Source organism: Asterias rubens, chromosome 8, assembly GCF_902459465.1.
Source record: "Asterias rubens chromosome 8, eAstRub1.3, whole genome shotgun sequence".
NCBI classification, from domain to species: domain Eukaryota; kingdom Metazoa; phylum Echinodermata; class Asteroidea; order Forcipulatida; family Asteriidae; genus Asterias; species Asterias rubens.
The window spans coordinates 17,436,896-17,449,524 of NC_047069.1; the positions used below are offsets into that span (position 1 = coordinate 17,436,896).

General features: G+C 37.5%; 1 protein-coding gene across 1 annotated transcript in view; it reads left to right on the plus strand.

Moving 5' to 3' along the window:
• Nucleotides 1-10,600: 10,600 nt before the first annotated feature.
• LOC117294028 (prokineticin receptor 1-like) overlaps nucleotides 10,601-12,629 on the plus strand; it is a 29,555-nt gene continuing 27,526 nt past the window's right edge. Inside the window, exon 1 of the mRNA XM_033776541.1 lies at nucleotides 10,601-10,750. Coding sequence (XP_033632432.1) covers nucleotides 10,601-10,750 — 150 coding nt within the window. The remainder of the gene's footprint in view (nucleotides 10,751-12,629) is intronic.

Consider the following 12,629-nt stretch of genomic DNA (forward strand, 5'->3'; position numbering starts at 1 on the left):
ACGGCTCTCCATTGCTCGTTACAAAGCAAGTGTTTAATGCTAACAATATTTTGAGTAATTAACACCAAGTGTCCAGTGCCTTTAACACATCCCTCTGTAATCTTCATAACAACCTCGGTCCTGCAAGATTTTGAAAAAAAAAATCGATAAACAGTTTCTGCTCATATACTTTATTAGCTAGATGTAGATCTATGTCTCCAACTTTAACAATGCCAGAAGCATTTGATCCAATGATACCTGCTTAACCTTGATATCAAGCGTATTATAATACGCATCTTCAGACGAGACGTACATCTTTGGGGCGGGGTTAGGGGAAGTCTTGTTTTCCCTGAAAGAAATCAACGATTGGCCGAGTTTAAATTTCAGCCTGAGCGCTTCTGTTTTCGATCCCGTGAGGTTCAGAATGTAATATGACAAAGAAAGTTAGACAGCGACATTCTGTGAAATTCAAGGGCTTGCTTCCGTGACGTGCTCTATGTCCACATTGTCAATGCTAAAGTTACGCACGTAAATAGAGCAGCCCTTGGTTCACAAATTGAATCAAATATTGAACTTAAGTTCCTTTACTGTCTACGGATGAGGCTAATGTTAAAGCCCTTGTGAAAAACCTTAGAGCTTCTAAAGTGCCAACATATTTGATTTGCTCAGAGAAACACTTCAGAAGTGTTTTGTAACGTGTCATGTATATATTGTTTTGGTCCTTTGCAATTTTTGACTTTCAAACATTAGTTTCCGAACCATTGTTTTCTGCAAATTAGGCTGCTTCTGCAGCTGTACTGGTCAGTCGTGTTGTTTGTTACGTCACTGGTTATTGGAATTATTGGGTGCGTGCAACTATAGCTTCCCCGGTGTGACCCGGGTCTGCGTTGACGTCATTCGTGGCCTCACCGGATCAAGGATCAACTCCGAGTTCCCTGCTTGTGGAGTGGGTCACTTGGGGCTGATCAAGTTGCATGACGTCACGAACAAATTTCTCAATGGCCACCATTTTGTTTGTAATTCAGCGGGACACTTTCAGCAGGTTTGACACTGCTAACTATCAAAAACTCTACATACGAGAAGGACAACACTAATACATGCAAGTGATACTTGAAGCTTTGTATAGTGCGATGGTTAAGAATAAACTGTAATCAATTAAAGTAAACTTGTGGTACAACCATGTTAAAGATCTGTTTTAAGGGAGTAAAGGCTCTTAAATGAGTCAGTTTGGTTTTGACGTTTCAAAATGTATACTCTGCTCGTCTTCAGGAGAAAAACAAATGCGTTCTAGACGTACGATCACAATACAACAAAGTCAACCTTCTCCCCAGGGGATCGAATGAGTTACGCGTTTTGCAAAAAACGCATTCGCTGCTGTGATCGAACACGATTTAAACCACAAGAGGATCAGGTAGTGACAGGGGTAGAAGATTATATTCACTGCCTCGAGATACCATTTATCGATGAAGAGGATTCATTGAATGAGTCGACCCCGGTGTCCCTGGAAGGCCTTAAGATACGGTATAATTGCTGGTCGTTAACGGGGAAAATGCATAAATTAGATACAAGAGTAAGTCCCGTATCGTTATATATATATGGTAATTTTTAAATGCGAATTGCAATTCGACTGCATTAAAGAGAATAAACCCATCAGGGGTTTTTTTCTCAGCAGAATTCAGTGCCAATAACTGACTGCCACGGAGTAATTCATTTAAATATTTAAATGCGAATGATATTTCATCTTGGAGATTGCTTGGAACACAACACCACATAACATTGTTAAGGCACTACAACATAGATCATTAAAGCACACCTAATGGAATCAACATGAATAGAGGTGAGGTTTAAAGGTACCGGAAACTATTGGTAATTGTCAAAGACCAGTCTTCGCACTTGGTGTATCTCAACATATGCATAACATAACAAACCTGTGAAAATTTGAGCTCAATCGGTTATCAAAGTTTGGGATAGTTATGAAAAAAAAACCACGGAGTTGTGCTCTTTCAGATGCTTGATATCGAGACCGAGGTCTCGAAATCAAATTCGATGAAAATTACTTCTTTCTCGAAAACTACGTCATTTCAGAGGGAGCCATTTCCCACAATGTTTTATATTATCAACCTCTCCCCATTACTCGTTACCAAGTGAGGTTGTTTGCTAATAATTATTTTGAGTAAATAGTGTCCACTGCCTTTTAGAGCTTTACAAAATAGAGATGAAAACATTCCGTAATGACATTCGGAAGATTGCTCCAAATTAATGAAAATGAATGACGTATAAAGTGGTAAGAAGTACAGTAGCTTCAGATAGATATAAATGCATTTTGATTTACACTTTACTTTGAAGTGCCGTTAAAACCGTTTTTCCCCAAAAAATGAATAATGAGCTTAACTGTTCCTTAGATTTTGTTAAAAGTTTATTCAATTCTACGTGAACCTTATTCGCTCCGAAGCTTCGGCGATATATCAAAAAACGCGACCAAATAAAAAAAAATTCACAGATTAATTTTATTGCATACAACAGAACTACATCTTGTTCGAAAAACCAATGGTATGCAATGCCTTTAAATATGACAGTAAATTAAAAAAAATGAATTGATATTTCTGTTTAAGCAGAGACGGTAAGTTTAAAACAAATCCGTTCTATAACCGGTAGTCAATGAAGTTCACTCTGATTGATGGGGTATTGTGCTCTCTCAATGGTGAACACACCAAACGAGCTGAACTATTTAATATCTTTATAGAGCTCTGTCCACTTTATGTGACCATAGTTGCCCTTGCTTTTTGTACCCCAAACTTCAAATCTCTTCTTAAAACTTATCTTATGTCACAGGTTTTCAAGGACTAATTTTGTTGTGTCTGTTTGTCTTTGTCTTTGTTTTTGTTTTTAGTTTTACTGCGCCTTAACACCCAGCAGGGTGGATATGTGCGCATTACAAGTCTCATTAGTATTATTTATTGTTGTTCTATGACAACGAAATCGCCTCTAGTATCAGTGTCTGACAAGGTCCTAGTAAATTTTTATAAGTTGGTTTAGATTGGGGGTTGTGTGAGTATGTAAGAGGAAGATACCATCTCTGAAAACGAGATTGCTTTTAAATTCCAGTTTAAGTCCTCTAGCCTTTGAAGGCAAGACGACAGTGTAAAACAAATAAGACATCTTATTCCCTGTATCACATACATTTTTTTCTCACGAAGGTGTTCTAAAGCCGGCACCCCTCCGAGGTAGGCCTACAACTCGTACGAAGAAAATAAGATCGAGGGAAAGTTAATTCTCAAATGATAACATCAACCAAAAACGGGGCCTACACGAACATTATTTTGTTGGTTCTTTTAACCGAGACCTGGGAGCACCAAAAACGCATTTAGTAAGTGGTTTTGCTCGGAGTCAACTATATAGTTAGATAGTTATAAAAATTAGATTGATAGACAGATAGATAGATAAAATGTTCATTCACAGTACTCATTCGTATGGACTGTGAAAGGGGTAACCCAGTTTCAGCCCTAGGAGTAGGTGGCAATGGCCTCTCGAAGAAATTATTTTAGCCCACACCTTGAAGTGGCCTTTAGGCCTTGTGTGTCAGGCGACTTGCATAACAAAAAACTAATCAGAGCATAAACACAGAATTGCAACTATGATACATCTTAACCAATTAAAGCCATTGGACCCTTTCGGTAAACAGTATTGTCCAAGGCCCACACTTCGTGTACCACAACTACTATATCAAATAACAAACCTGTGAAAATTTGGGCTTAATCGGTCATCGGAGTCGGGAGAAAATAACGGGAAAACCCACCCTTGTATCCGCGCGTTTCGCCGTGTCATGACATGTGTTTAAAATAAATCCGTAATTCTCGTTAACGAGAATTTATATTGTTTTACTGTTTTCTCAAAAAGTAAAGCATTTCATGGAATAATATTTCAAGAGAAGTATTTCACCACTGCCTTCTGTAAACCCTGTATGTTATTTGTAAATCTGTGAACTTTTTTCTTTTTTTCTGTACCGAAAGGGTCCAATGGCTTTAAAAGAACATCAATGAAGGTACAAGATTGAACGAATCCCTAGCAAAAAAGCAAAATGCAAAGACATACCTATGGCAAAGACACAAACTACACAAGCACACCAATAATAGAACCAAAACGCATGCAGTCTCAGCATGGAGGAAGAATTACCGGCCGAGTACTAGCCTGGTAACACCATAGAGCAAGGAAGAACACATACCACAAAACACCATACTAGTACACTATGCTACACTCACAATACCAACTATATCCAAACTCAAAGGAGCCTTATAAAGAACTGCATTGATTACTGAAAAAAATGAAACTCAAAACTGGTTGGCAGGCACTGGTAGGCACTGGCAGGCACTGGAAAATGTGTGGTTAAAAAACACAAAGCAGAAACGGTACTTTGGAGTCAGATTGATCTCGGGAGTTCACACTTTTATTTTCTTGCCTCTCGAAACCCAGTTCATACCTTATTTATTTATGCCCGTGGATGTAATCTTCATCTGGTTGTTCTAAAGATATTAATACTTTGGGGTAATCTGGGTTTTTGTCTGCTTCGAGAAGGTGAAATGGCCGGCATTATCAAGTAAAATAAGTCCAGATGGCTATGAAATTGTTTCATCAAGTCTGCTGCGGAAAAAAACACGACCGTTACAGTGCAAACATTGAACCCCGTCCCACTTTGCAGCCATTCAAGTTAAAGCAAAGCTAAGCTGTGGATTTTACTCTTTTATGCATTATAAAATGATGGATTTCTTTGCAAATCACGACATACACAAGTTGCTGGATATAAAATAAACAAACGAAAAGGCAACAACAGACTAATTTCAATATACGATAATATGGAGCAGTGTTTTCGTTTGTTCTGTGTATGTCTCACCATGACGTATGTAGACATTGTTGTGACCGTAATGTTTATGTTTCACAAATTGGTCGATTCCACAAAACAATAAGATTCATCTTAACTAAGAGAAGCTGTCAATATTGCCATAGTGATAATTGATATGACGTCACACTTTGCTAAGCAACTGAGAGAAGTTCACTTCTAAATATCCATCTTAAGTCTTTTCGAAATCGCGCAAAGAGCGTGAACGGCTCTGGGTATCCGTATAGGTTGTAGCTCGTTGACCCAATCAGCAGCCTTGTACATTTACCGCGTTTATGCAAAACCTGCTGTCGCTACCGCGCATTATTAAAGATAATAGTTCAGTGTTCTGATGACGCATTGACGCATTGACACAACCTTTTTACCCGAATCTGTGAATAACGTATAATGAAGAGTAATGGCCAATCGTGAAAAGTAGCATGGTTCGAGTGACAAAAGGCAACATAAACTTTACCGACCGTAGGAAGTCTTAATGAAGTCCCGGTTGCACTCTGTTTTACCTCCATTATTTAGTTTGAATAGATTGGGGCAATATTAAGAATGGGTTTTCCGAAAAGTGCCTTACCACTTGAAGCAAAAGACCTGACAGTTCACAGCTTCACACATGCCGTCTACCTACGTCATCAGTCGGGCAATGAACACGGTCAGTGTTAAAAAATAACTAAACTGTCAATTTAAATACTGTCATCTGAACTCGCATAGCTCATATTTACAAAGCTCGATTCATTTTCCAAAGAAAACTGAATCAACACTCCCGCTTTGAAGGCAAAGTTTACTCCTCTCCCTGAATAAAGTCTACCACTGATGTTATTCTTCTGCCGTTTACAAAGCACGGCCCAATCGATCCTAGTTTGTTCACCCAAACGTGGACAGAACACCAACGAAAAGTCAACAGAGTTGACCCACATGTTCGCCAGAAATCAGAACAACGTATAGACTTAGTCACACTAGAAGAAAACGGGTACAGTAACGGTTACAAGGAAAGTACAGTACCAATATCGCACTAATCAAATTATTTGCGCGCTGCACAACCCGGATGCTTGTTATTCCATACGCGTACTTCCCGTATCTAGTATCAATGATTTAACGAGTTAAGTACGGGAATTAATGTATCTTGGTTAAATAGAGGAACGCTGAACTTTTATAAAATCCTTCGTCCATGTAAGAGCAACAGCGTGCATCCCAGCAACAGTGAAAACAACATTCAACCCAAATCTCTCGTGTTTAACCAGCTTTGACCTACAAATTAAAGGGGACGAAACAACATTGGTTTTAAAGATGTGTCATCTTGCGGTTTTAAGATAAGTTCATTGAGAATGAATGAACGAACTCTATCTTGTGCATGACTACTAATTGTTACTATTAATCAGTATAATTATTATACTTGACTAGACAAGATATTAGTATATTGGGAAAACTTTAATAAAACTTGATTGAAAGCAATCATAATTTCCGAAAACAAATTGATGGAAGACATTCGACTCAAATGAAAATGAGCAAAGCAAGATATAGCCTCTGCCAACCAAGTAATGTTCAATTAATAATAATAATAATGAAGTCTTATAGCGCACGTATCCACCAAACAAGGTACTCAAGGCGCTGAGTATGCACAAACTTTCAGGAGGATGTTATTGCAGTGATGAATTCTGAGATCCAATTATTTTTCACCTTATAAGGGTTTCCAAGGTGCTACGGCGCATACAGCAGCCACAGCCAGGAACACCGGAGCGAACCCCTTCTCTTTTCGATAAGTGCACTGAGTTCTTTTACAAGCGTTACACAGCACATGGGACCAACGGCTTTACGTACCAACCGAAGGACGAAGCAATAATCCCCGAAGTTTTAAAAAAATAAGGAGAATCAAAGGGTCTTTTATCAAGGATCCTCTCTCATATTGACTATTGTCGCCTCCTTTTATTTGATAAAACCTAATATAACTTTTAAAGGGAGGAAAAGGGTTACAAGTATTTTGTTTCGGCCGACTCGTAGAACATTGATTTTTGTCTCCAAAGAGCTAGCTACAAAGCTTGTTTCACATCAATTTCTATCATGATGATGTTGCATTCCTTACACATGACCAGTGCAATATCTTTAAAGTGGTCCTAAAGACACCATCACACTTACAGTAATTTAAATGACTCTATCCTTTGCGGCAATGTTTACTGTAACTGAAGTTACACACAAGTCCTTCGCAATCGTCCTACACATATCCCCCATCAGTATTCAGGTCACTTTGATTGGAGATAGAGCACGGGGGAGATGAAGCCATCTTCCCCACGGTTGACTTGCGTCAACTCCGTACCGTCACGGAAACTCACGCTCTAGTGGCAATTTGATAAGATATTATTCTCACGGGAGAATACTTGCAAGTGTTTCGCCTTTTTTTTCCTGACTGAAATCTGTGTCCTTTTAGATTGTTATCAGAATAGTTCAATGTTATAGACCATTCCGTTCGAGAGCAAATTTATAGTTTAAATATATAGTTTCAAACTTAAAGTTTTAGAACGCCTCCGTGGCAGTGCAGTTAAATAATAACAAACGTAAATAATTTGAGCCTAAAGTTTTTAAGGTAGAGGAGAAACTAAATGTTAACTTCTTAAAGACCCGGAACACTATTTGTAATTGTCAAAGACCAGCTTTCTCACTTGGTGTATTTTAAAATATGCATAAAGTAACAAACCTGTGAAAATTTGAGCTCAATTGGTCACCGAAGTTGCGAGATAATAATGAAAGAGAAAACCACCCAAGTCACAAGAAGTTGGGTGCTTTCAGATGCTTGATTTCGTGACCTCAAATTCTAAATCTGAGGTCTCGAAATCAAATTCGCGGAAAATTACCTCTTTCTCGAAAATTGCGTCACTCCATGCAGAGGGAGCCGTTTCTCACAATGTTTTTTACTATCAACTTCTCCCCATTACTCGTCACCAAGTAAGGTTTAATGTTCATAATTACCAATAGTGTCCACTGCCTCATTGCAGCCGTAATTGAGCTGTCCTTTGCATTCATGTTTACTGGCAATAAAACTAAACACTTCCTATCATACCGTCCCCCTATCCAGAGGTTCAGCGACCTCCTTATCAACCTCATTCCACAACCGACCAAGTTTTTGTTTCACTCAGCGGTCGTGGTAATCTAACCCCCTCCTCACCCTTTGAAACAGAGACCTAACCCAACGCGGTGGCTTTAACCGTTCTGGAAATTTAACGAGTGGAAAATGATATCACGTATCTTAGAATCAATCAAGAAGTCTTCTCGCGTCTTCGATCTCAAGGCTTAATTGCTCCCGGGACTATACCAAACTAAATAAACAGCATCTTCAATGGTAAATAATTAGGTGACTTGAAGCTGGAGAAGTTATCATAGATTCGTTTATTTTCTTTATGAGTTGGGCGGAATGATTTCATTTACGCGACTTGTCTTTTGTGTCAGGTAATGGTTAGATATTTCAAATGAATCGACACAAATTAGATTCAAATACCGAGGCATACAGCATCGGATGTATCATCTATCATCAGCGACAGGAAAATGTGGCGTCACTGATATTTGTAGAGTCTCCAAAAATGTATGTCAAATTGAAAATGATTGTTTTCTTGTATTGTGTTGTTGTATTTTTAACTCTTTGTAATTAATTCGTCAATGTCAACTCGTGTAATTGAAATGCAGTTCAGCCTTTGGCTGCGATTTTTTCTTTTTCTTCAAATAAACTACTTAAAATCGAATCAAATTAAAACTGGTTGTGCATCACCCAATAGATTTTTTGTATTTTTGTTGCTTAAAAAGTAAACTGTTCATAACTGTGATTTGTGTTTCTTCAAAACGTCATGATTAGTGATATATACAAGTGCTCCGACCTTTTCTGTGAATTAATGTATATGTACACAAAATACAATGTATTGTAAAATAAGTTTGAATATGATTTGAATATTTATAATGACGGCATATACTCCTTTTTGCAATGCGTGTAATTATTTGCAAACTTGTCAATCTTCACAACGTGTTAAATTAATTTACAATACAATGGTTGACTAAAACCTTAACAAATACCAAAGGCCTATATTTTTTAACACATTATGTTCATCTTTTAGCCGATACGTTTTTATAAAATAATGATAAAACGCTTACAAAACACATTTATGATTATGTCATTAAAGGCACATTGGTAATTACTCAAAATAATTATTAGCGTAAAACCTCACTTGGCAATGAGTAATGGGGAGAGGTTGATGGTATAAAACATTGTGAGAAACAGCTCCCTCTGAAGTGCCATAGTTTGCGAGAAAGAAGTAATTTTCCTTGAACTTGATTTCGAGACCTCAGATTTAAAACTTGAGGTCTCGAAATCAACCATCTAAACGCACACAACTTCGTATGCAGGGTGTTTTTTTCTTTCATTATTTTTATCTCGCAAGTTCGACACAGGTTTGTTGTTTTATGCATATGTTGAGATACACCAACTGTGAAGGCTAGTCTTTGACAATTACCAATAGTGTCCACTGCCTTTAAATAAACACAGACACAATAATTAATGTGACATTTTTGTAGAAGCGGTCAAAAACCTTTCTGTACATCCTTTGAGTATTCTGACAGGCAAGATACTACACTGGTCCTATGGGAAAGCTGACATTTTGTGTCATAATTTCCACATAAAACCAAGAGTTATGAAAGTAAAAGATGGACAAGTTTTGAGATGTGCCCCCTTTCATCATATCAAAAGTTGACAAGAATTAGACAGTGCAATCTCCTTAAAACATAAGATTTTATGATTTCTTCCATTACTGTGTATACAAATCCTGCCTGCAGGAAGTCCAGGCTCTGTGGCTCTTTTGTAAACATGTGATGTCACATGGCACCTCGTCTATAGACCGACTTCAAATTCAACACAAAACACAAAAACTACACAAAGCAAAACCTCGTATAAAAACTTACGAACCGCAGCATATTTAACTATTAAGTCCTCGTAAATTGTATTTGTTTGTATAATATTTCAAAAATCAAACAACCCAAAAAAAAAATTCTGCCGAGTCAAATATAGAGACAAACCTTTAGTAAAAACCGAGACCAATATGTCGCCGCTGGTCGAATTACATTTAAAGCTTTCTAGGGAAATATCTATATATTCCTGTTTCGTTTTAATTTCTCCCAGTGAAAAGATTCAATCTGAGGCATTTTAACTCAAAACTCTTAGTTTTTTGTATTTATTTCCACTCTTGGGTACAAGGCAGTCATCTTAATCAAGAAACTGTGTTTTTGTTGGGAGGGGCATATTTTCTATTAACTGATTACAAAGGGAGTAGTTTGAAAAGGAAATGTGTCATTTAATATCGCTTATTGTATCTTGTGCAGATCGACCCATTTTGGGAATTTACTTTGTTTTGAGAAGCGTGTCAGTTTGAACGTCTCGTATTCACGAGTAGTGGAGTAGTGGGAGTTTTCAAAAACAGCGCAGTTTTGTTTTCGTAGCTGGAAACCTATATACAGTTATATTTTATAACATAAACATACTTTCACAAATGCGGCAACGGTGGGAATTCTTAAGCCTCTTTCCCGTAGCAATGTTCCCTTGCTAAATTGTAGCCTGGTTGTAAAGTTTTTACAAAATGTACCTCGTGTTTGTCAACTGTCCAAGGAGCTCTTGCAAAATGTTGCCAAACATTGCTTTATTTCACAATGCTAAAATTAAGCTGGTGACCACAGTTAAATTGCTGTGAATAGCACTTATTTGAAAGAATGATTTGTTTGTATTTTTACTCGGGTGATTCCAAACTTTATAATCTGACCTACAACAAAAAGAAGAAGAAGAAGAAAGAGAAGAAGGAATATAAAGAGAAGAAGCTTCAGGAAGAATACGAAAAAGAAGAAGACGACGACGAAGAAGAAGTAGACCAAAAAGAAATAGAAGAAGTCTACTTTATTTGACTTTTCAATGACATCTCGATTTCAAAACGATTGAAGTATAATTACAGTATAATATCGTTCATGACACAATAAATTGTGGGAGCAGTATTAGACAAAACGAAAATTAGGGTAACAAAGTAATTTGGGGTATCCCTTGCAGGAAGAGACAAAACCCACCGAAGAAGTAGAAGTAGCGGAAAAGTAGAAAAAGAAGAACACACTTTAAAAATACCCTATCTGAAATGTATACTGTCCTCTTTCAAATCATGTCTGAATTAGCTGGTGTTTAAGTGTTGCGGTCAACAAACCAAATTTCCTTAAAACTCTAGAGGATTATGCTTTACTGACAATTTCCTTCTTTTTTTTTTTGAATTGAAAATCAAAGGAATGAAAGCATTTTTTATCCCAAAAACGAAATGGGGCCCACACCTTTAAAAAATGATACGAAGTAGATAAAAGTGCTTGTGGGTATGTATTTAGCAGTAAGTATGGCTTTATCGCCAAAGGATGTAATTTTTGAGTGACTGCTGCCTTCTGTTCAAAAAATTGATCAGCCAACGGAGTACAGGAGAAATATTGGAAGGAACGTGGAGCAGACGACAATAAACCCAGAGGGTTATCCCACCCCTGGAAAAGAGGTCAACAAAAGAAGTCTCTCGATAGCAAGTCGAGAAGACCAATTCGCTCTTGCCGAGAGGGGAGACACAACAACAAAAAGAGCGCCAAAATATAAATTTGTTCCGCCGTTCAAATGTCATGTCTGACTCCGGGGAGAATTTTGCTCTTGTGAATGTAAGGAGCAGAAGCGATTTCTTGGCATTGGAAGTAACTGCAAGTCAAATCTCTGGTTTGAACATTAATTTAAAGCGGTTGACACTATTGGTTATAACTCAAAATAAGCATAAAAACTTACTTGGAGAGAGCTGTTGATAGTTTAAAACATTGTGAGAAACGGCTCTCTGAGAAGTAACATAGTTTTCGAGAAAGAAGTTATTTTCCACTAAATTATTTGAATTTGATTTCCAGAACTCAGATTTAGAATTTGAGGTCTCGAAATCAAGCATCTGAAAGCACAAAACTCCGTGTGACAAGGATGTTTTTAGCTTCCATTACTATCTCGCAACTTCGACAACCAATTGAGTTCAAATTTTCACATTGTTTTTTGTGTGCATGTGTCGAGATACACCAAGTGAGAAGACTGGATCAACTACCAAAGGTGTCCAGTGTCTTCAAAACGGTGGACGTTATTTTTATATATACTTAAACTATACTGTTATCATAAATTTTGTTCGGGGTAACGACATTTCTATGAGAAACTGGAAAGAATGTATTGCAATATCAAGTATGATCATAACATGGTCGAATCTCTTAAATTTCTTTTGACAACTTGTACAAATTTGTTCCTGTTCATATCCAGTGTGTATACATGGCAATTATCCTGGTTAAAACCATGGTATCTCCTTGCTAAATATAGGATGCTATGATTACTGTCATATCTCTCTTTATCCAAACACAAGCCTGAGTGCCAATTGACCACGTTGACATAACCTGATTGGTATAGCGTTGATCCATATTGACATTAACAAAAACGACTTGCATGGAGTCTAGCAAACCCGAACCGACGTCGCAAACTGGAACAACTCGATACTCGCCCACTGAATCAAAATGGCGCCTTCCAACAGAGGCATTGGTGTCACATTATTCAACCGCGTTTTTTTAGCGCCAAATGTGAGACAAACTCGAGCTGTTTGTGTAAGACGGGCGTCTTCTGTCTAGGGGGTTCTTTTACAGTGAAAGGGAAACACTTTAATTATCTTGCTGTAAAATTACACCGATATGATTCTTTTCTGACGGAATAATA